The 22408-nt window shown below is 60.7% G+C and overlaps 5 protein-coding genes and 1 long non-coding RNA gene across 32 annotated transcripts; 4 read left to right on the top strand and 2 right to left on the bottom strand.

The window, feature by feature from the left end:
- The first annotated feature begins 16 nt into the window (after positions 1–16).
- Positions 17–3089, top strand: NUDT22 (nudix hydrolase 22). Of its 2 annotated transcripts, none has more exons than XM_082477439.1 (6): positions 17–35; positions 382–879; positions 1226–1324; positions 2310–2407; positions 2546–2639; positions 2923–3089. In XM_082477439.1, exons 2-6 carry the CDS (start codon positions 400–402, stop codon positions 3022–3024), a joined length of 873 nt encoding a protein of 290 aa, XP_082333565.1. In that variant the 5' UTR covers positions 17–35; positions 382–399; the 3' UTR covers positions 3025–3089. The 2 variants fall into 2 exon arrangements, with proteins under 2 accessions (XP_082333565.1, XP_082333564.1); XM_082477438.1 differs by having other exon boundaries at positions 24–95.
- On the bottom strand, positions 3059–7825 carry LOC309668118. Its single transcript, XR_014268087.1, has 2 exons — positions 7659–7825; positions 3059–3567 (listed from the first exon to the last, which is right to left on the bottom strand). It is a non-coding gene; the product is annotated as an uncharacterized lncRNA (long non-coding RNA).
- On the top strand, positions 3475–6814 carry DNAJC4 (DnaJ heat shock protein family (Hsp40) member C4; the record flags this gene model as incomplete). Of its 18 annotated transcripts, XM_082477428.1 has the most annotated exons (8): positions 3571–3601; positions 3960–4052; positions 4338–4442; positions 4698–4811; positions 5247–5477; positions 5562–5726; positions 6428–6514; positions 6606–6814. In XM_082477428.1, the coding sequence occupies 6 exons, from the start codon at positions 4438–4440 to the stop codon at positions 6712–6714; spliced, it is 711 nt and encodes a 236-aa protein (XP_082333554.1). In that variant the 3' UTR covers positions 6715–6814. The 18 variants fall into 18 exon arrangements, with proteins under 18 accessions (XP_082333556.1, XP_082333559.1, XP_082333557.1 ...); XM_082477430.1 differs by lacking the exon at positions 4338–4442 and having other exon boundaries at positions 3475–3605; XM_082477433.1 differs by lacking the exon at positions 4338–4442 and having other exon boundaries at positions 3475–3605; positions 5562–5672.
- Positions 7069–10561, top strand: VEGFB (vascular endothelial growth factor B). Of its 4 annotated transcripts, none has more exons than XM_082477446.1 (7): positions 7069–7415; positions 7962–8022; positions 8369–8565; positions 8732–8805; positions 8999–9034; positions 9377–9511; positions 10118–10561. In XM_082477446.1, the coding sequence occupies exons 1-7, from the start codon at positions 7356–7358 to the stop codon at positions 10137–10139; spliced, it is 585 nt and encodes a 194-aa protein (XP_082333572.1). In that variant the 5' UTR covers positions 7069–7355; the 3' UTR covers positions 10140–10561. The 4 variants fall into 4 exon arrangements, with proteins under 4 accessions (XP_082333572.1, XP_082333574.1, XP_082333571.1 ...); XM_082477448.1 differs by having other exon boundaries at positions 7071–7415; positions 9276–9511; XM_082477445.1 differs by having other exon boundaries at positions 7072–7415; positions 7980–8022; positions 9276–9511.
- Positions 10562–12353: 1792 nt separating this feature from the next.
- FKBP2 (FKBP prolyl isomerase 2) lies at positions 12354–15139 on the top strand (the record flags this gene model as incomplete). 6 transcript variants are annotated; one of them, XM_082477453.1, is made up of 6 exons in its annotated part: positions 12354–12510; positions 13757–13925; positions 14248–14360; positions 14480–14526; positions 14875–14910; positions 15000–15139. In XM_082477453.1, 6 exons carry the CDS (start codon positions 12449–12451, stop codon positions 15059–15061), a joined length of 489 nt encoding a protein of 162 aa, XP_082333579.1. In that variant the 3' UTR covers positions 15062–15139. The 6 variants fall into 6 exon arrangements, with proteins under 6 accessions (XP_082333579.1, XP_082333581.1, XP_082333583.1 ...); XM_082477455.1 differs by lacking the exon at positions 12354–12510 and adding an exon at positions 12786–12913; XM_082477457.1 differs by lacking the exon at positions 12354–12510 and adding an exon at positions 13017–13040.
- A 401-nt stretch (positions 15140–15540) lies between these two features.
- On the bottom strand, positions 15541–17900 carry PPP1R14B (protein phosphatase 1 regulatory inhibitor subunit 14B). Its single transcript, XM_082477460.1, has 4 exons — positions 17400–17900; positions 16306–16389; positions 15969–16001; positions 15541–15876 (listed from the first exon to the last, which is right to left on the bottom strand). The coding sequence occupies exons 1-4, from the start codon at positions 17655–17657 to the stop codon at positions 15808–15810; spliced, it is 444 nt and encodes a 147-aa protein (XP_082333586.1). The 5' UTR covers positions 17658–17900; the 3' UTR covers positions 15541–15807.
- Positions 17901–22408: the final 4508 nt, after the last annotated feature.

Consider the following 22408-nt stretch of genomic DNA (forward strand, 5'->3'; position numbering starts at 1 on the left):
GGGAAAGAGGCGGAGCCTGCGAGGAGAGTAGGCAGGTGATTGCCGGCTGCAGCCTGGACCTTCCGGAACCTGGGAAGGGTCCCGGCGCGTCAGGGGTTGGAGGCGGGACTTTTGGTTTGGGGAGGCAGAGGCATTAGGGGGTGACAGGACCCAAGACCTCTGGGTCGTAGGGATGCCCTGGAGTCTCAGGGATGTCTGGTAGCAGGAGCCTCGGAGCTCTTGCTGGGACGATAAGACATTTTACAGACGAGGGAGGGGTCACGGGGGTGCAGAAGGGCTAGGAGTACCCTCAGGAGGTTTGTGGCAGAGGGGGCCAGCTGTCGGGCCCAAGGGTGGCTGTGGGTCCCCCGGGGTGACAGGCCTGGCTGTGCCCTCCCCCAGAACTGCCCTATCCAGATCATGGACCCTGAGGTGTCCCTGCTGCTGCAGTGCCCCCCGGGGGGGCTGCCTGAGGAGCAGGTACGGGCTGAGCTGAGCGCTGCCTACGACCGTCGCCCACTGCCAGGAGGGGACAAGGCCATCACCGCAGTCTGGGAGAGCCGGCTTCAGGCCCAGCCCTGGCTCTTTGACGCCCCCAAGTTCCGCCTGCACTCTGCCACCCTGGTGCCCACTGGCTCGCCGGGGCCACAGCTGCACCTGTGCCTGGGCCTTACTTCCTATCGAGACTTCCTGGGCACCAACTGGGCCAGCTCAGCTGCCTGGCTGCGACAGCAGGGGGCCACCGACTGGGGTGACAAGCAAGCCTACCTGGCGGACCCCTTAGGGGTGGGCGCTGCACTGGCCACTGCTGACAACTTCCTTGTCTTCCTGCGCCGCTCTGGGCAGGTGGCTGAGGCAACTGGGCTAGTGGACGTGCCCGGTGGGCACCCTGAGCCTCAGGTGAGATGCCAGGCTGGACGCAAAGACCCAGAGAGCTCGGCTTTGTTTTCCTCATCCCTTAAAGGGGGAGTTGGCCTGGTGCTTATCCGAAAGTCTCTGCTCAGGGCAGCCTCTCAGCCTCCCTGCTGAATCCTGCCCCAGACCCATGGGAAGTTAGGGAATTGGGGGTGGGGGTAGGGACGGAGGACCTAGCTGGACCTGTGGTTTTCCATCTGGAAAAACAGGGCCTGGGTCAGGGGATCACCAAGGCTCTTACTCTGTGCCCAACCAGGCCCTCAGGGCCAGTGAGTGTGGGGAGAAGCAGGGCGGGAAGAGGGGAGCAGGGGCTGAGCCTGACCTCTTACAGGCCCTGTGCCCAGGTGACAGACCCCTGCACATCAACCTCCCTGGGGAGCTGGTGGTGCATGAGCTCTTCTCCAGTGTCCTTCAGGAGATCTGTGATGAGGTGAGCGAGAGGCAGGTGGGACAGAGTGGTGGGCAAGGAGGGAGGGGGTAGAACAATCCAGAATTTTACAGGTCCGGGATGGCAGGAGTGTCTGCAGGCATCTAGCTTTTTTTTTTTTTTTGGCTGCCTCACGTGGCTTGTGGGATCTTAGTTCCTTGACCAGGGACTGAACCCAGGCCCTTGGCAGTGAGAGTGTGGAGTCCTAATCACTGGACTGCCAGGGAATTCCCAGGCATCTGGCATTGAGCAAAGAGCTTGGCTTTGCAGCTAGGCACACTTGGAGTGGAATTCTGACCCTCATCTCTGTGTGCCTCGTCTCTGTGTTCCTTTTTACAATGGAGACAATAATAAATGTCTTGCCTACTCCCCCCAGGTTTGTTGAAAAGAGGAGCAAATGGGAGTCCCAATTACTTTTTAAAATTTTATTTATTTATTTTTGGCTGCATTGGGTCTTCGTTGCTGTGCACAGGCTTTCTCTAGTTGAGGCAAGTGGGGGTTACTCTTCGTTGCGGTGCGTGGGCTTCTCATTGCGATGGCTTCTCTTGTTGCGGAGCACAGGCTCTAGGCGCATGGGCTTCAGTAGTTGTGGCATGCGGGCTCAGCAGTTGTGGCTCGTGGGCTCTAGAGCGCAGGCTCAGTAGTTGTGGCGCACGGGCTTAGCTGCTCCCCAGCATGTGGGATCTTCCCAGACCAGGGATCGAACCCGTGTTCCCTGCATTGGCAGGCTGATTCTTAACCACTGCGCCACCAGGGAAGCCCCCAATTACTAAAGTGACTTCCCTAGGGTGACCCTGGGCTAACTGTTCAATCTCTCCCGTTGTGGTTTTCCTATGTGAAATGAACATGCCCAAGATCTGACATTCTGTGATTCTGGGCACTTGAATTACACACTGTAAAATGCTGTACAAGGGTAACATGCTGTTCTTCATTGAGAGGGGCAGGGATGTGGGCAGTGGGCACTGACAGGTGGTACCCCTGGCCCCAGGTGAACCTGCCGCTGCTCACCCTGAGCCAGCCGCTGCTGTTGGGCATTGCCTGCAATGAGACCAGTGCCGGCCGTGCCAGTGCTGAGTTCTACGTCCAGTGAGTGAGCTCTGGGAGACAGGATCCTGGGTCCTGGAGTAGGTGGGTGGTTGAGCGGCATGGCTGAGGCAGCTGGGACTCCACAGGGACCTTCCAGGGTCTAAGCACTCACCAGGCCACTCTCACGTCCTTGTCCAGGTGCAGCCTGACTTCTGAGCAGGTGAGGAAGCACTACATGAATGGGGGACCTGAGGCCCACGAATCCACAGGAATCATCTTTGTGGAGACACAGGTTTGTGGTGGCAAAGTGTGTCTCCAGTGGACAAGGAGCTGGGTTGGGGCTTGCAGAGGCCTGGTGATGCAGGTCTGTCTCCTGGGCCTGGGTCAGAGGGGCCTCCCGAATCTCTCAGAGCTTCCCTCCAGAGGCACAAGGCCTCATTGGGGACGCCCTCAGCCCAAGGGAGAGGGCCAGGGACCTGTTCAGCCCCCCAGCATGTCTCCCTAGAGGGCTCTGAGGCACAGCTCCTGCAAGAAACCCGAGGTCGGAATGTTTGGGTCTCGCTGTCTCCCCACAGAGTGTGAGGAGGTTGCAGGAGACTGAAATGTGGGCCGAGCTCTGCCCCTCAGCCAAAGGCGCCATCTTCCTCTACAACAAAGTCCAGGAAAGTTCCACCTAAGTCTCCCTAAAGTCCCCAGCCCTATCACCACAGCTTGGAAGACAATAAAGGACTTTATTCTTGGATTCCGTTGGCGTCTGCTGTTTCTGTGAGACAGAGAGGGGCTGCTGGGAGAGCCCGGGGTGGGTGAGAGCGACAGGACAAGTGACTTGGGGGTAAAAAAGGCCCAGCCTCAGTTTTCCCCTCTGTAAGCTGAGGGCTGTGCCCCCTTGCCAGGCTCCGGTGAAGTTCCAGGCCGATTATGGGGTGGAAACTGCTTTGTGAAACGCGTCTCGCTGCAGAGCGGAGTAACAGTCAAGTCCGAGGGAACAGGGCAACGGGGGCTGAGCCGAAAGCCTCACTGAGGGTCAGGCCCCGTGCAGTCGCCTCCCCAGCTGGGCGCTGGCGCCTTTCTGCAAGTCCCCGGGCTGCTGTCTCGATGGGTGGGTCCGAGGCGTCAAAGGCCAATGGATGTGCGGGGGCGGGGCTTCGCCGCTGGTCCGCACCTTCAGGCCCGTGGGCGTGGTCTGGGTGTCTAAGCCAATGAGAGTGTGGACGCGGGGCCTGAATAGGAGCAGGAAACGGCGGCCGCCGAGGGGTCCGTGAGTGAAGCGGGGGCGGGGCTTGGTGTGGCTCTTCCTGCACCCGCCCCCCGAGCTCCCAGGGTGGGAAGGGGGTCTCGGCGTCCGGGGATGGTTGTACAGACACCGAGACAAGTGTGGAGAGGGGCCCTGGACGCCCGGGTCAGAGGCGGGGACAGGGCCAGGACACTGGGGTCTGGTCTTCAGCAGGGAGGTTCCACCCGCCCCTGAGTCCCCCAGGCCTGCTTCAGTTTTCCTTTGCATCTCAACGGGGCCAGGCCCCTTCCCTCTGCCCCCAACCCCCACCCCTCATCCCCGCTGCAGTGGTTGAAGTCTGCTCCCATCCCACTGTTCTTTGTGACCTCCTTTCACCAGCTGCCCGCCTGCCTTCATGCTGCCCCTGCGCCTGCGCCGGCTGTGGCCCCACAGCCCTCCCACTCGGTTCTTCGCAGCGGCCGCCCGGCAGCGGTGAGTCGGGCGCCCGGAGCCGGGCCCGGTCGTTCAGTAGGTTTTTGTGGCTGGCCTGCCCAATTCTAGGCCCTGCGCTAGGTGCCGGGATAGTCTAGGTGCTGGGATAGTCGTGATCTCTTACTCTGCGTCAGGCGCCTTACAGGCTTGTCAGATTACCCTCACCTTCACTGCTGAGGGCACAGGATCAGAGATTAAAGGATGACCCCCAAGGTCATACAGAGAGTTAAGTGGCACATCTGGAATTTGAGCCCAACCAAACCCAATGCACTTTCCACAACTCAGGTGGTTGTCAAGCATCGCTGTGCATAACCCAGGCAGGGTGTGGGGAGCTTACAAAACTGCAGATTCCTGGGCGCTGCTCTGGAGATTCTGATTTGCAGGAATGAGGTGGGCCTCAAGAATCTATTTTTTAAAACATGCTTTTCAGGCGTTTCTGATGCAAGGGGTCTGAAAACAACACTTTGAGACAATCTGATCTGCCCCTTACCTGGAACACTCAAAAAGGAAGGGATGATTTAGAGATCTCCCTTGGCACCTGCCTCAGCCCCCTCAGCATCTGGATGCTGAGTTGAAGGGTGTGGTCCAGGGGGGCTGGGACGGGCAGGGAAGGGGTATCCTCTGTGTTTTCCTTAGCCCCTGCAGGTTTGGGTCTCTCTCCACAGGTCTGGCCCCAGTAACTACTATGAACTGTTGGGGGTGCATCCTGGTGCCAGCGCTGAAGAAGTTAAACGAGCTTTCTTCTCCAAGTCTAAAGAGGTACCAGTGGTCTTAAGTGGAGAGGGGGAAGGGAAGTCTGAGCCAGATGGGGTACGCTCCAAATTCTCAGGAATGGAGCTGAGAGGCTCACTCTGGCTGGTGCACATTCCCTCAGCATTCATAGGGAGGGGGAGCTGCCCCAAGGGGAGAGATCTGGCCGGGTGGAAGGAAAGGCTGTGGGGCAGGAGCCAGGAGTCCTGTCTGATGGGCTGGGCTTGGTTCTCTTGACCTGCCTGCTCTTGAGAAAGCTGGGACCAGGGCATACAATCAGAGCCAGGCAGCAGGTGGGGAGGGCTTGAACAAGGGGAGGGGGCAGGAGTTTGTGCTTCCTGACTCTCTGGTCTTCTAGAGGGATGCGCAGGCCTGAGAGTGAGGGTCACTGCCCAGGGAGGGCCTCTGGGTATGATATGAGCCCTTGTGGGTGGATATTATGAGGATAGGTCATGGGAAGGGAGATGAGGGGAGTCCTGCCCCACCCCAGCTGCACCCTGACCGGGACCCCAGGAACCCAGCCCTGCACAGCCGCTTTGTGGAGCTGAGTGAAGCGTACCAAGTGCTGAGCCATGAGCAGAGCCGCCGCAGCTATGACCACCAGCTCCGCTCGGCAGCTTCCCCAAAGTGTCCAGGAACCACAGCCCATCCCAGGTCTGCTCATCAGGCACACAGGTACAGTAGTCCTGCCCCCAGCTTGCCACCCCCAAGTCTCCTGGGGAGCCCCATCTTTACACTGTCCCTTCTTCTACCTCCCAGCAGCTCCTGGGCACCCCCCAATGCAAAATACTGGGCCCAGTTTCATGAAGTGAGGCCGCAGGGACCAGAGTCAAGGCAGCAGCAGCACAAGCACAACCGGCGGGTGCTGGGGTACTGCCTCCTGGTCATGCTGGCAGGCATGGGCCTGCACTATGTTGCCTTCAGGTGCACGTCCCCCTAGGGTGATGGGCAGAGGGCAGGAGGGTGGGTGAAGCCCAGTGTCAGCCATCCATCCATACCACCCCTGTGGCCTGCACCCTTGTGTCTCTCAAGCTAAGAACTGCATGAAATAGGTCTCCTCCAGAGCCTCTTCTTATTTAGCAAAGGCAGCTCTGCACTAAGGGCTAATGTCATTTTCAGTTTTTTATAATTTGAATTTAAATCTTTGGTGCTGGTTGCCAGAGAGTGCTGGAGCCAAAATCCTGCACAAGAAGGAAGTGCATTGACCTGGGCCTCACCAGCAACTGTCTTCATTTGTTTGGCAGTTGCTGTTTTCCTGCCACCCTCTCATGCGTGCCATTGCCACTGAGGTTTGATAGCAAAGACACCTAAAGGCTGGTGCACACTGCTAGCAGTGTGCCTAGTTCAGTGATGGAGTTAGATGAACAAACCTTTCTAGTCGCCTTCAAGGACCTCCATGACAGAGCTGCTGTCACCACCTTCAGGACAGTCAGGGACCTGGGTCGCCATTAGGCCCTGGACAAGTCCCAGCTACTCTCTAACCCCTCTCCTCACCTAGCACAGGCAGTTAGCTGAGGTCCCCACAAGTGTAAAGCTGTGAGACCCTCAAGTGGGGTGGAGGGGGGTGGGACTTGGGGGACAGCAGGGATTGGGGATTCCCAGAGTCAGTTGTAACCCCCTTGCAGGAAGCTGGAGCAGATGCATCGTAGCTTCATGGATGAAAAGGATCGGATCATCACAGCCATCTACAATGACACTCGGGCCCGGGCCAGGTCTGTCCCAGCTCTTTCCTGCCCTCTCCTCACTGTCCTGGCACCACCCTCCAGGATCCCAGTCCCGACTACCAGGTGCTCTCCCCTGCAGGGCCAACAGAGCCAGGCCCCGGGAGGAGCAACGGCAGGGGCAGCAGCTGCAGCCACCACCCGGGCCTCCTCAAGGCCCCGGGATCGTGCCCCCCGGCCCCAGCCCCTGAGCGGCTCACCTTGGAGAGCTCACCTTGGATGGGGCCTGCGGTGTGCTCCCTTCTGGGACACCCCACTCCCCAAAACGCGTGCAATAAAGTGATTCTCAGAGCTCTTGTCTGGCTCGCTCCTACAGGCCCAGAGCCCCCGGCCCGGGCCCCGCCCTCCGGGTTCTGGCGGCGGCAACCCGGGAGCCCGGCCCCCTGGGCGGTGCGTCCCCTTTCCCCTGCTACGGCAGGAGGTGGGGTGTGTGTAGAGGGGGCGGGCCCCGCCGGCGGCCTCGCCCCCCCTCCCCCACCCCGCCCCCGCCCCGCGGCCCGGTGGGGAGCGCGTGTCTGGGTCACATGAGCCGCCCGCCCGCCAGCCCGGGCCCGGCCCCCCGCCGCCCCCGCCGTCCCCGCTGTCCCAGCCGCCCGCCGCCGCCACCACCGGCCGCCCGCCCGCCCGGCTCCTCCGGCCGCCGCCGCCGCTGCGCTGCGCTGCGCTGCCTGCGCCCAGGGCTCGGGAGGGGGCCGCGGAGGAGCCGCCCACCGCGCCCGGCCCCCGCCCGCCGCTCCCGGGCCCGCGCCATGGGGCTCTGGCTGCCGCCGCCCCCCGCGCCGCCGGGCTAGGGCGATGCGGGCGCCCCCGGCGCGCGGCCCCCGCGGGCACCATGAGCCCCCTGCTCCGCCGCCTGCTGCTCGCCGCGCTCCTGCAGCTGGCCCCCGCCCAGGTACGTGCGTCCGCGACAACCCGCCCGCCCGCCGTGCCCTCTCTCAAGGTTGGCGGAAGTGGGGAGGCGGGGAGCGGCCGGGTTTTCGGGGATCCGTGGGGTCGGGCCTCGGACGGGGGCGTCTCGGGAGCCCGGCCTGGGCATCCCTCGGGAGGTGTCCCTCCCCGCCCGCCCGCCGGCCCAACTCCGGGGCCACTCCCCCGCCCCACCCCGTCCCCAGGGCGCAGCCGGGGGCGGGGCCACCTCGGTGCCTGCAGGATGCGGTTCGGCGCTCACTGTGCCCCCTCCTGATCTGCGACCTCGAGAACAGGCCCGGTCCCCAGGCTTGGAGCTTCGACGCTGCCGGCAGAGCGTGCCTGGCGGGTTGTAGCCAGGGCAGGGCCCAGGTCCCAGGTGGCCTGGAGAGGACAGGTAAAGCTAGAGTGGCCCCAGGAACAGAGTAGTGTGGAAAAATGTCGGAGATGAGTTTAGGCCTCCTGACTGCAAGGGCAGAGCCCTGGGGCCAGCGACAGGGCTAGCCCTTCCTGGAGTGCACCTTGGGTCCAGGTTTCTTCTCTCCTGCAGGGCCCGGTCTCCCAGCCTGATGCCCCTGGCCATCAGAAGAAAGGTAATAGTAACAATAGGAACTTTCTACTAGCCAGCACTAAGAATCATTTCTTCCAGTCCTGATTCCAGACTCTGTGTATTCCTCATCTTGTGTAATCACACTCCTCTGTAAGATGCAAACTCTTATTCTGCCCATTTCACAGAAGAGGAGATTGAGGCAGGGGGGTTCCTGGGTTCTGGATGAACAGGGCAGGGAAGACAGATGGGGAGGGCAGAAGTGGGGGCTAGTGGAGGGTGGCTGTGACATGGGAACTAAGGAGAACAGCTTCTGGGCGCAGGGGTAGGGGAACCAGGGAGCAGCTGCAGGAAGCCCAGTGGGGACTTAACCCTTACGCATTTGCCCCCAGTGGTGTCATGGATAGACGTGTATGCTCGTGCCACCTGCCAGCCGCGGGAGGTGGTGGTGCCCCTGACCATGGAGCTCATGGGCACTGTGGCCAAGCAACTGGTGCCCAGCTGCGTGACGGTGCAGCGCTGTGGCGGCTGCTGCCCTGACGACGGCCTGGAGTGTGTGCCCACTGGGCAGCACCAAGTCCGAATGCAGGTATGGGGCAGGTGGAGCGTGCCTGGCTGGATGCTAGCGTTCTGGGGACTGAGAGGGTGGCAACCAGAGCCCTGGCTGGTGGGCAAGGTATTCTCATCTCTCCAGCCCATGGAGCGTCCCCTTCCTCTCTCTCTGACTGTCTCTCTCCCTGTTCTTCTGAGCACAGATCCTCATGATCCGGTACCCAAGCAGTCAGCTGGGGGAGATGTCCCTGGAAGAACACAGCCAGTGTGAATGCAGGTGCCAGCCAGGCCCCACTCCTGAGTTCGCAGAGACAAGGCTTGGGGGGTGCTGGGTGTTGTGGTACACCATAGTGGGGACCAGGTTTCCAAGAGTATAGCCGGGTAGGCCTGGGATCTAGGCCAAGAGAGTAGGATGCTTGGCTTCCTGATCCTCTTTTTCCTTGTCTCTTTCTGTGTCTCTCACTTTTCAGGCCAAAAAAACCTGAGAGTGCTGTGAAGCTGGACAGGTGAGTCTTGGGCTCTTGCTGAGGTGGGGTTGGAGCCCAGGCCCAGCACCCAGAATGTGATGTGTGGGTGGGGCAGGGGATGTAAGAGTGTGTCAGGAAGTTGTGGTCCCCCGCCTTCTCCTCCCACTCGTGTCCCCCTCTCCCCTTTTCCTCTGCTCCTCAAGACTATATGCTCTTCCCCGACCCCAGCTCCCGGGAAGACTCTTACTTCTCACCCGAGACATGTTGCTTCTCCTCCTAGGGCTTCCACTCCCCACCACCGTCCCCAGCCCCGCTCTGTTCCGGGCTGGGACCCTGCCCCCGGAGCACCCTCCCCAGCTGACATCACCCATCCCACTCCAGCCCCAGGCCCCTCTGCCCACGCTGCCCCCAGCGCCGCCAGCGCCCTGACCCCTGGACCTGCCACTGCCGCTGCCGACGCCGCAGCTTCCTCCGTTGTCAAGGGCGGGGCTTAGAGCTCAACCCAGACACCTGCAGGTGAGGAGTCGGGTGTGGCGTCAAGGTGCCATCCTGGAGCAGGTCCCGGTGAGCCTGCTGGTGGGAGAAGAGCCAGGGAAGGGGAAGCTTTGAGTATGCTGAACTATTGACCAAGCGCCTGCTGGCACTGGGGTCAGCATAAACAAGGCTCACATTCTGATGGGGGAGTCAGACACGAGGGCACATGATGCCAGCAGAGGATGTCAAGTCAAGAGCTGTGGTGAGGGGCACCTGACATCGTCTTTTGAGAGGTTAGAAATGTCCTGGAAGAGGTGACATCACCAGGTGTAGAAAAGAGAAAGACAGCCTTCCAGTTTGCAAAGTTCTGAGCCTTCCCAGAAACCCCTGTGGTAGAGTTTGTTCCACCTTATGTGCTCCGAGAGGCCAGGGGATGTAGTGGAATGCTGGTCCACCCTTGTCCAAGTTGCTTCTCACCACCCCTCCTTTCCACAGCAGGGCCATGGGGTGGCGTCCTGTGGGCCAGGCCAGCTGGGGCTTCCCAGGAGTGTTAGGGGAGAATGAGGTTCACAGAAGGTAAGGGGGTGAGTCTAGAGGAGCAGGGGCTGAGCTGTGCCAGCATGAACAGACCCCTTCTTTCCTTCTCAGGTGCCGGAAGCTGCGAAGGTGATACATTGCTTCTCAGACTCGGTGGGGCCACTTGCCTCACAGGCCTGCCCAGAGGGGAACAAGAGGGCATCCTGGTGGGCACAGTCCAGTCCCCGAGACCTCAACCTGGGCGGAAGCTCCTCCAAGCCCTGGGCCTCTCAGAGGGCTTTCCAACTGCCCCTTGTCTCTCTGAGGCTGCCGTCCAACAACGTGGACAGAGTTGGGTGAAGAGACCTGGAGGCAGCACAAGGGGTCATGTACCATCTTGGGAGAGAACGGGGTCCCGGCTCAGTTTTTAACCACCTTGTGCAAGTGAGCATCTTACAACTGGCTCCTCCGTCCCCTCACTAAGAAGACCCTGGTCCTCTACAAAAAAATGAGAGTTGGGCTTCAGTACAAGAACTGTGAACCCCAGTCCCGATAAAAGAGATAGAAGGAACTGTCCCTGCCTGTGTCACTGTTTGTCACTGTCCAGGCTGGCTGGTTTGGACATGAATGTCTGCGTCACACTGCCTCCTAGACATGGAGCTTGGAGGAGATGAGGCCCGAGGCCCCACAACAGGTCACAGAGCCAGAATCGTGCATCCTTCACGTTCATGTTGTGCTAACAGGCCCTGGGGAGTCCCTGCCCCTCTGCTCATTACAAGGGTTCCTTTCTGGAAGGAGAGGGCCAGTGAGCTTGAGGTGGGACCCAGATCTGCTGAATGACCTTGGTTGTCACTGCCCCTCTCTTTCTGAGCCTCAGTTCCCACATGTGCACACGGAGGGAACAGATGATGACTGTGGTCTGGGCCCTTGGGCTCCAAGAAAGTTCGAGAGTCACGTAATAGGAAAGAACACCCATCTTCCCTGCCGGGTTACACTCTGTGTTTGCAGCTTTTTGCTCCTGGTAGCTTAACTCGAAGGTCATGCACCTGCTCTGCCCCCACCTCACTCCCACATCCCTGAAAGGGAGGCAGCACCAAAGGTCTGTGGTCGGTGGGCCCCACTCACCCCAACCACACAGTCTTCTCCACTCTCGCCTCCCTTGCACCTTGGGCTCCCCTCCCCAGGTGCTGCTTGGGACTCTCCTGACCTTTATCTGACCCAGCCCAAGCTCAGTGGCCAGCTTTCGGCCTGCAGCCTTCAGTGCCCCTGGGGCTGAGTGATGAGGGGGTGAACTGAAGGGCAACCGTGGGCACCAGTGCTTTGCCCCATCAAGACAGAACATTCATGGCAGAAGTTAAGCCAAAGCAGCTACCCTAAAGGAGGCCTTCTCTGAAGTGTTAGATTAGAGGGTGGGGTAGTGATCTTGTTGGGCCCAAACCAAGAGTGGGGTTAAACCAGAAGAGGCAATTCCTGACAGTGAGTGCTACTTTCAAATCATTTTCTCAGCTATTCTGTCACCCAAAATGCCAGAGCTCAATTAGAGTGAGACAGATGAGGGTTAGGGACACTAGCTACCACCTCCCAAGCCCATTTAAGCCTGCCCAGCGTGCACACTGCTCCGTATGTGCCTTCTCGCCGAGTCCTCAATTCTGAGTGTTGTAATTATCTTCCTTTTTCAGTTGAGGAAATAGGCTCGAAAAGTCTGACTGACCTGGGGATTTGGCCTCAGGTCGGCTCTCTCCCTAACACTCAACTTAGGTTTAGCTGCCTCCCAACTGCAGGTTCATTACTTCAATGGACAGATGTTCACTCCTGGGTGCTGTGGCGCCTGGAAATAAGTCCGGTTGGGGAACGGACCCAGCCAGACCATTACAGTCATGATTCAGGGGTCATTGTGCAGCAGGTAGAGGCAGGCCTGTACGCTGGGAGAGAAAAAAAGGAGAGCATTCGCCGTGGACCAGGGCCTGGCAGTGCACATCACTTGCAGCAATCCTACAGGGGCCCTGCGGGGTGGATGTTATCAAGCCCGAGTTACCAGGCCAAGGAACTTGCTCAAGGTCACACAGCTAGTCAATGAGTGGCAGACCCTGGATTCAAACCCAGGGCTCACTCTGAAACCAGGCTCTTTCCACAGTAACTGAGGATTGTGGATCCTGAAGAGGCTCAGGGGCAAACAGGAGAGCCGTGGGAGAGGCTGGGGGCGACATAACATGGCGTCTCAAGACCCCCTCCGCGAACCCGCGCCCACCTGACCTTAATTTCACCTCGACCGGAAGTGCCTTCGGCCCTTTCAGAAGTCACTTTCACCTAACCTTATGGACTACAGAGCCACCGGACATGACGCATAAGTCACATGGCGGCGCGAGGGGGCGGAGCTAGGGAAGGCCGCCCAGGCGGGCGTGTGGCCGCGGGTTTCGCACGGTCCAATGAGGGCGGGCGGCGTGGCCGGGTCTGGTGGCGACGATGACGCGCCTGCGCAGAGACGGCAGCACAACTGGGGTTGACTCCGGGGGCGCGGCGAGGAGGTGAGCGGGGGCCACAGCCCGGGCTGTGGGGAGCCGGGGTGCAAGGGGGCAGGCTGGATCAGGCGGGGCAGGAGCGGGCCGGGGCTCTGAGTGTCAACAAGGGATAGGTTACGAGGAAATTGAGGGTTGGGGTCAGAGCTGTCTGGGGATGCCGCAGGGGGAGGGTTCTCACGCCTCACGGGGCGGGGCTCCGGGAGTCGGGGCGGGACGTGGAACGGAGACGGGCGGGACCTCTGAGCCTGTGTCGGTGGAAGGCGGAGCTCCAGGGCGGGGGGCGGGGTTAGGACTGGTGAGGGACGGAGACCGGCCCTTGGAGGAGGAGCTGGAACAGGCGGAAGGAGAAGCCTCGGGTTTGGAGACCGAGGGGGAAGGAGCCCAGGCACCGGGGGCGCGGCCTCAGCCGGTGAGTGGCGTGGCTACAGTTCAGGAAAAAGGGTCTAGTCCTGTCGGGGGCGGGACTACAGGGCCGGGGGCGGAACCACGCCCTCTAAAGGGTGGGGCTAAGGAGCCCAGCGAAGGGGTAGGCCCAGGTAATGGCCCGGGGCGTCCACGCGGGGGCGGTCTCCGTGGTGGCCGTGCCTGGGGACGCGGTAGGCCGAAAACTCCCCCGGGAGAGGTGGTGTGGGTGGAGCGGGCTCGGCGGCCACCCGACACGGGGCCAGTGTGGGTGCCCCGCAGGCCCCCGAGGGCTCAGAGTTGGGGCGGCGCCTCGGGCGGAGGCACAGGACCAGCCTGGGGGGTACCCCCGGAGGATAGGGGCTCCCCGGAGCCACCCAGTGGCGACGTGTGGGTGCCTCGGGGCCGACCCCCTGCGGCAGCCGCAGAGGTGTGGGTGTGCTGGGCGGGAGGCAATTGGGTGTGGCGTGAATGGGGTCGCCCGGTTGGGGCAACTGCTGCGCAGCCAGATAAGGTTTGGACTTTGCGGAAAGAGACGGGGGGGAATTGAAGAGCAGAGCTGGGGACTGGGAGGGACGGAAGGGCAGGGGGTGAGCAAAGGGGCTGGACCCTGGCTGCTGTGGCCTCCCCTGACCCCCTCCCCCCGCTGCTGGGGTCCTCGGGCAAGCCCCCTTCTCACTGGACTGGTAAGTGTGGCCGCGGAGCCTGGGGGAGGGGGCGGTGACCCGGGACAAGGGGATCCCCAGGGGCAGGCAAGGTACGGTGGGGTGTAATCCTCCTGGTACCTGCCCGTATTCCATGCCCTCCCGTTCCTCTCCCCCGGTTGGTTGGTCGGGGTCTGTCCCCGCAGAAACATGAGGCTGAGCTGGGTCCTGACAGTATTGTCCATCTGCCTGAGTGCCCTGGTCACGGCCGCCGGGGCCGAGGGCAAACGGAAGCTGCAGATCGGAGTCAAGAAACGGGTAGACCACTGTCCCATCAAATCACGCAAAGGGGACGTCCTGCACATGCACTACACGGTGGGTGAGGGAGTGGAGCTTTTGTGGGTGGGTGGGCCTTCCGGGGACCAGAAAGGACTTGGGAGCCAGGTTTGTCTGCCAAAAGGTGGGTGACCCTTGGGCAAGTCTCATCTACTTTGCATGATCCTATGTTGCTCTTCACTGTCTAATCCCAATTGGCACCAGCAAGCAGTGCAATGTACTGTGAGCTGCCCAAGGTGCTGTCCCTTTCTAGGACTATGGCCGCCAGTGCTGTGGGCTGCCACCTTGATGGGAAGAGCACCTGGGGGTGGGGGTGTCAGAGCAGACCCTCCTCCTCACTGGCCTTCCCATGGTCTCACAGGGTAAGCTGGAAGATGGAACAGAGTTTGACAGCAGCCTGCCCCAGAACCAGCCCTTTGTCTTCTCCCTGGGCACGGGCCAGGTCATCAAGGGCTGGGACCAGGGGCTCCTAGGGTGAGTCGAGGGGCCATGGCTGTGGTCCAGGAGGTGAACTGTGGGAGGCAAGCTCCAGGTATGGGGTGGGGGCAGGGAGCCTGGGTGCTGCCACATGCTGAACATGTGTTGTCCTACAGGATGTGTGAGGGGGAAAAGCGGAAGCTGGTGATCCCATCAGAGCTAGGTAAGAGGCCCTTCCTGAGTGGGGATAAGGAGTTCAGGGTTATATCTACGTAAGGGTGAAGGCTGGTTCAGCCTCTGCACTGATCTCCACTCAATCCATTCAATACATGCCACTTCCAAGTCTAGTTGTGTCCCGCAGTGAGGACAGGGCAAGACCCTTGGGACGCTTGGCTCTGGTGCCCACTCTCTGCCCTCTACAAGACCTTTAGCAGCCCCCTCCCAAATCCATTACACCTTTTCCATTTCTGGCCTTGTGCTGGGATGGGCAGACGCTTGGTTTCAGCCTTGTTGTCTGCAGAACACCTCACTCTGCCTGGCCACGGCTCACTTTCTTTGTGCATCTTTGCAGGGTACGGAGAGCGGGGAGCTCCCCCAAAGATTCCAGGTAATAAACCTTCCTGCCCCCCATCTCCTGCACCCATTCCATCTCCCTGTGGCCCTGGTTCTCATTCTGATCCCACTTCTCCCCTGCAGGCGGTGCAACCTTGGTGTTCGAGGTGGAGCTGCTCAAAATCGAGCGACGTTCAGAACTGTAGCCAAACTGGGGAGGGGTGGTGGAGAGGCCCCCATCAGGGACCAGTCTGTTTAAAGAAAGAAAAAAACTTTAAAGCCCATGAAGTGAGACTGTGTTTGTCTGTGGGCCCTGGAGACTTAAGAAACCACAGCTTCAGCCTTCCCTCTCCCTCATCCTCCCCCCATCCCTCCCTCTCCTTTCCTGGTTGCAGAGCCTTGGGGTCTAGTAGGTTCAGTGGCATGGAGGTCACGATGGCCAAACCCTGGGTGACGTGGTGGCCCTTGTCCAGAGGGAAAAAGGATCTTCCTGCCTGCCAGTAGCAACACGGCTCCTCCCCAACTCCCCAGCCACTTCCAGATCCTGGTCTGGGAGCCAGCACTGGGCTATCGCCATGGCTACGTGGCCCTCAGGAAGGCCTGCGGTCACCTGGGGAGAAGCTGAGCTGGCAGCAGTTGTAGAGCAGTGTGTCCCCCCTAAAAGAAACCAGGCAAGCCTGTTAACTGCACCAAAGGCATATCCTAGCTTTATTAAAGGGCCCGCGCCGCAGTCAATATAAAAACACAAAAAGTCCCGTCAGTTTAATAATAATAAAAAACCCCAAAAATGGAAAACTGAGGGGGCAGGGAAGAGGCCCCTGGGCCAGGGGCACGGGGAGCACTGCGCATAGCACCAGGCCTGGCCGCAGGGCCCCCCGGTATTGCTGTTGCTACGAGGTTGCGGGGCAGCGATTGTCCTGTGGGAGCCACCGTTCACCTGGGTCGAGGACCCTTACTTCTTCTGGGGTGTGCTCAGCTTCTGCATGCCCCGGATCTTGTCCAGCAGGCCAGAGATGAAGGCCTGGAGGGAGGGAGGACATTAGGGAGACCAGAACCCAAGATGACAGGACCCCAGGCTCCTCACCCCACCCTCTGGGGAAACCACCTCCTTACCTCAGTGGGTTTGTAACAGTCAACCAGCAGCTCCTAATGGGGCATGGGGGAAAAGTATAACTATGAGTCTCCAGAACACGGGCCTAAAGTTCACCTATACCCTCTTCCAAGGCACTGGGGCCACCCTGAGGCACAGGAGATGCCACAGCTACTGAACAGCTAGGCAAGTACCACTGGCCCTATTTGACGGAGCCAGAAGCTGAGCCCAGGAAGGTCACAGAACTGGCTGACTCAGACCAAAGAAGGCCTGGCTCCAGAGGCTTGCCTACCCACGGGGCAGTGCCTCCAGGCACCCCTCTATTCCCTGCTGGCCCTGCTGCCCCCCAACCCCTCTCACCTTGACCCTGGCAGCTCGGGTATCATCGCTCTCCATGTCCAGGAGTTCATCCACGTCAATCTCCAGCTCCGGGATCTCCTCTTCCTGGGGTAGGGGTGGGGGAGGAGGGAGAGACAAGGGCCTGAGTTGGGAGAGAGGGTGTGAGAGGGGCTCTCTGGCTGAGGCCCCTGCCCTACTGCAGATGAGCCAGCCCTCTTGCCCAGCAGACAGCGGCAGCTGCTCCGAGGAGAAAACAGATCAGGCCTGTGCCAAGGCAAACTGCCCAGTGAGGGGGGGAGCTTCCTGTCCCTGCCAGTTGGGCACCCTGGGTGCCAGACAGCTAGGGCTGGGGATCCTGGGCTGGGAACCCTGCAGATGTGTCTCCCCAACTTCCGGGCCCCCCATCTCAACCAGAGCACAGGTGGGGCCAGCTGTCCCAACTCATCACAGCCCCTTCCCCTCCCCCAAACACCTGTCACAGCTTCCCAGGAGTGAGGAGGAAGTGAAGGGTGAGGGGTCAGTGGGAAGGACCCAGGCCTGGTAAAGGGGAAACAAAGAGCCCATGCTTTGCTGAGGGAGGGGGTGCCTGCCACCCCTTCCCCCCCCAGGAAGCATCTCTCCGGTCTGGAGTCAGCTGCATCCCAGGGCTGCACTAGGGTAGGCAGCACAGGGCAAGCCCACTCCTCCACCCTGCCCCCCAGGGACTGAGTCACCATTTGATCAAGGAAGGAGTCATAGGGTGGAGAACTAGAACCCAGAGAGTGGGCTACCCTACCCCCCATGGCAAGATGGAGCTCCAGGTTAGCCCATTAGAATAGGCAAGACCCGTACCACCACCACTCAGGCTAGCTAGGCTAGCAGGCAATAGGTAGATCTCCTTTCCCCGCCAGCCCAGACAATCTCCGAGTCTCCTGTCTAAGGCAGCAGATAAGAAAGGAGTGACTTAGGTCAGACAAGAAAGAACATACATTGAGGGCGGGGAGTACGGAGAGCTGGGGAGCGCGCGGAAGCGGAGCGCCCATTGACTCCGGGTGACAGGCGGGCTCAAGGTGGGGTTCCCAGGCGGCCCGAATCGGGACCGATTTTAGGGTGTCGGCGCAGGGTGGGGGACACACCTGGCAGTCGTAGAGGCGAGTGAGCTGCTCCAGGATCCACTCCTCCAGGTTGAGGCGCTTCCGTAGCTCCTTGCGGTCGTACTTGACCGTGACCTTCCCTTGGCGCCTCACTGGGCCCTCGTCGTCCGCGCCGCCAGGGCCCTCGCCCGCAGCCCCAGGGGGGCTCTGAAAGTAGACGCGGGGCCCTGGGCCGCCACTCCCGGGTCCAGGGGCCGGAGCCGCCAACGCCGCGCCCCCTGCGGGGCCGCTGTCCGCCATGGCGGCCGCCGGGGCCACGTGCGCGCGTCGGGCCCCTCCCTGCGCCGCCGCCTCCGGGACGCCCGCCGGCTGGCTCCGGGCCGCTGGCTCGGGTTAGCTCGTGAGCTCGGCTCCGCACGGCTCCGCGGCGAGGGCGGCGGCGGGGGCGCCCGGGGGCAGCTGCAGCATGCGGAGCCCCCGGGCCTGGCCTGGCCGCGCCCCGCCCCCTCCCCACCGATCCGCCCGCCCTTTGTCCCCCGCGGCCGCCGCCCGAGCCGCCGCAGCCGAAGCCGCTTTCTCTGTCTCGATCGCTTCCCCCGCCCCCCGACCACACCCCCTTAAAGGGACAGTCCTGCAGCAGGCCCCTCACCTCTACCCCGCCCCCGGGCAGGGGCTAGGAGAGGGTCTAGTACTTAGAGGTTTGGACCTAGCTGTCCGCTATCCCTTTTAACCTTCCTGCCCCAAGCCCAGGCGTTCGAAGCGTCCGGTAGCCGGATTTGCGCTCCTGCGGGGAACCTAGTGTTCTGACCTCACTGAAGCAAAAACAGGGGACGTCTGAGAATGTAGGGGAGTGGGCACTGTATACAGGACAGAGGTCCGAGGAAGAGACGTGGGAGCCCCCGACTTCTGGGTCCTCAGGCCCTTGGCCAGCGGGTAAAGAGCAGGCTTCTTCGCGCGGACGGACACGTGGGCCGGACGCCCGGGGGTGGAGGAGTGGGGAAGGCGGGCAGGCGCTGCCCAGGTCACCGGACGCCCTACTCGTCGGGGTTCCGCGCCCCCCATGATGGAGGCCTAGGTTGGGGGTGAGCTGAGCCATCCGGGCGGCCTGAAGGGCCAGACCCCAGGCAGCCACCGCCCACCCGCCAAGATGGCGGCGGGGGGACGGAATTATGGGAAATGTAGTCCCCAGGGTCCGGCCCCCATGGCCGCCCCTCCCCTGGAGCGGAACCGGGTTCTGGAAGCGCAGAACTTGTTTGGAGCGCTCTCGTAGGGCTGGTCTCCACAGGGCGCGGTTCTCTGCACCCCGCAACCTCTGTGTGTACAAACTGAGGTGTAAAGAGCTGGGAAGTGCGGGAGCCGGTACTCACGATAATAAAGATAATAACAGCTGACCCTAATGAGAGTTCCTCCGGTCGGTTCCACAGAGTCGGTTCCAGTGTGAGGGCACCTCACTCGCTCTCCGGTAGATCCTCGCCCTGCGGCCTCCTCTGTCCTTCAGATCTCACAGGCGCCTTATCTGGCCCACCTCTCTTAAGCAGACCGTGCGTCTCATTCCCGCACCTGCTTTGATTTTCCATATTTTTAAATAGTGTCTCTCATTCATTTGTTCATTGTCTGTCTCCCATTTCTCAACTATGAGCTCCATGAGGCCGAGACCTGTCTGGACCTTGTTTACTGCTGATGCCCATGGCTGAGTGCGCCTGCTGGGCTTCAAACCCACATGCATCGTGCAAATTACCTGACTCTTGAACTCTCAGCACCTAGGTCAGACTCATAGTAGGTGTTCGATAACTATTGGTTGAACAAATGACCGAATGAAGGAATGAATGGCTTCTTCTGTGCATCCATTTCCTCTGAAGGCTGTGGCAAAGATTAAATAGGAAAGTGCATGGAAGATTCAAGGACTGAACCACAGGGGTTAAGTCACACAGCCAGATAGAGATGGAGCTCAGCTTGTATACCCAGGTCCCCTGACACAAAATCACTACTCATACCACTGCACAAGGCTGTGGAGCTCTGTTTGGGATACTTCCACAGACAGCAGGCTCACCCTCTGCAGTCCCAACCAGAGTCTCAGGGTCTGAGAGGCAGTAAGTCCCAACCCCTCACAGACACCCTCTCTCTGGATGCCAGAGAAGTCCTCTGCAGTAGGTGGAGTTCAGAGAGAGGTTGACACTGGCCCAGGGTCACACAGCTGGTGCTGCAGACAAACTCAAACCTAGGACTGTAGGCTTACCTTGTAGCTGCGGAGAATAGACAACGAGAAGGCGCTGCTGAGAATGGTGTGTGTGGTGATGGTGGTGGTGGGATTCAGGCCAGGGTAGGGGGCAGGTTAATGTGGCTCGGTGACGGGCTGACACCTCCTCCCTCTCCAGCCCCCATTCTGGCCTTAGCCTCCCTTTGGCCAGCCTAGGGGGCCAGGGAAGGACTGACCCTGCTCTTGCGGATTAGGCAGGACCCACTCTTTCAAAGAGAGCCCCATCCCCAGCCTGGCCTCTGGCTCTGAGCTTGGCCTGATGGGAGAAGCAACTTACCCACGTCCAAATTCCCCACCACACCCCACCTCACCCCACTGGGGCGGGTCTGTTCTTTCTGAACTGGAGCATTGATTCAGGCCTTGGGGAGCTCACAGTTACAAGAGAGGATATACCATAGCTTGTTGTGGGAGTGAAACCTACTGGCGGTGAAGACCTGGGTACCAGCCCCAGCTCTGCACCCCCCAGATGCTATGACCCTCAGCAATGATCTTCCTGTCCCTCCTCCCCTCAAGGCTGGTGTGAAGGCCTCCGGTCATGTCCAAATTTCAGGGGTCCCCTGAGGATTCTCTAGGCTGAACAGGGAAGAGCCAGGGATGCTTTTCCTGACTCTCCCTCTCTCCACCTCCTGTGCTACCCCCAGGGCACTCCCAGATTCCTGGGGCTGACTCCCCTGCACATCCAATCCCTTCCCATGGCCGCCTACCCTGTGAACAGTTAGTGCAGATGGCCATGATGGCCTGCAGCTGTCTTGGAGGCTGGGCTGCCCAGCACAGAACCTTGGAGTGGAAGAACTGGGTTCAAATCCTGCCTCTGCCCTAGGCTTCGAGGCCCTGGGCAAGTCACTTACCTGCCCTGAGCCTCTTCAGAGGCGCAGATTCTGCTGACTTCTGGTGGTTTGGGGCTGAGGTCAGGGCTCCAAGACCATATCCCAGCCCTTGCTCTCCTGTCTGAACCTGTCACCGCTGCTGCTCTTCATCCTTCCAGCCTCAGGCTGTGGCCTCCCCAGCCCCACCCCTCTTGGGATCCTGGCCCCCCTCCACCAGAGGGCAGCTAAGGCTGCTTTCAGCACCTCCTCAAAGCAGAGGCCCTAGGGAGGGTCCCTTGGCTGAGACCGCTCCTTTAATCAAGGGTAGAGGCCGGAAAGGCTGCCTTCCTTCCACCATTTACTGCTTGCCGAGAAACTCCATTACCATTACCAAGGCTGCAAGAAAGTGTCCGAGGAGGAAGAAGCCCTCTAATGGGGGTTGCCCTGGCCTCGGGAGACACAGGGGTGGAGGGAGAGGGGGAGGGGCTCAGGCCCAGGAAGCAGGCTCCCATCCTGTTTTCCAAGGAGCTGCTGCCTAGAGCTTCTACCCCTAAACTCTAGGCCCCGCTAGCCCCCTGCCCCAGAGCTGATCCATGCCCTTTCCTCCTTCCTCCCCCTTGTCCCCACAGCCTGCTCTCACTCCTTAGAAATCCAGCTGTCTACACCTAGGGGTCATCTCATACTCATTTGAGTATTTCATCCTCTGACAACCTTCACCTTCTGGACAAGGTGACTGAGGCACAGAGAGACGAGGTTCTGCCGGTAGACTTGAACCCAAGTCAGCGGGAGCAGAGGCCAATCTCTACCCGGCATGGCTCTGCCCAATGAGACCCCGTAGTCCCTGAGTCTCTGAGGGCTATGGCTCTGTTGCTCTGGTGAGGGAGGACAAGGATCACAAGTCCTGTCCCCCTTTCTTTGTCTCTTCAAGGGCAAGGAGTAAAGGCAGGACATAAACTGGCCTTCAAGACAGAGGGCTGCAATCTTCCTATGAAGCTGTGTGACCTTGGGCAAGTCCTTTCCCCTCTCTGCGCCTCAAGTAGAGATAATAATCACACCCCACAGGGCCTCAGCCAAAGGCTAGGAGATCTGTTAGGTTAGAGTTGGTACCCAACATGGTGGGGATTTTGAGGATGGCCAGTGCTAGGCAGGGCTCCCCTTGGGGGTCTGAGAGCCTGGGGCAAAGAGGCCTGTAGGGCTGGCTCCTCCTTGACTGACCCCTCCTCCCCCAGAAGCAGCTCCATCTCTTTCTGGGTTTCTAGGTGACTTGGCTGGCCCCTCTGGATGAGTTCTACTTTAAACCTGCTGCTGCTACTGTCTCTGTATTGGGGGGGCTCCCACAGGGGCCCCCAGGCAGGAGCCCCCCCAGCCAAGCCCTGCGGGAGGGGCTGCAGCCCCCACCCATCTCAGTGCCCATGCGCCTTCCCCGCTCCCGTCCCTGGCATGCAGCAGATTTCAGGGCACCTGCTGTGGGCCAGGACTGGCAGAGCCCCTCCTCGACCCTCCTTGTTCGTGGACACCCAGGAGGCTTCTGACCCCTCTGGGCAAACGACCAGTTGTCCCCTTCTCAGTTTGCAGTCGAGAGCCCCGCAGGGACAGGCTCCAGGTTGAGCTGTGGGGGGTGTCTGCGGAACAAGAAGGGCGCTGTTCCAGGGCTCGCTCTGGAAAGCCAGGGTGCTTGGGTCCTCAAAGGAGGCGACAGGCGCCGGGCCTCCCCGGGCTAGGGACGGGGGAGGGGCGCCCGCCGGCGGAAGGCCCATTAGCTTGCTAATTGCTCTCAGGGAGGGGGGGGGGCGGGTACCGAGCTGCTGCAGAAGGGGGTGAGGCGAAGTGAGGGCAGAGAAGGGGGTGGGAGTGTCTTTTCCAGCGCTCAGCTAAGTGCTGCAGGAGTGGGGTGGGTGGCAGGTCTCTGCGCCCCCAGGCCCAAGTCCTGCTCTCCGGTAGTACCCCCCGCCCCTGCCCCTCAGAAACCTTAGCGGGCCGACCCCGGC

The sequence above is a fragment of the Balaenoptera physalus genome, assembly GCF_965194825.1.
Source record: "Balaenoptera physalus genome assembly, chromosome: 10".
Taxonomy (NCBI): domain Eukaryota; kingdom Metazoa; phylum Chordata; class Mammalia; order Artiodactyla; family Balaenopteridae; genus Balaenoptera; species Balaenoptera physalus.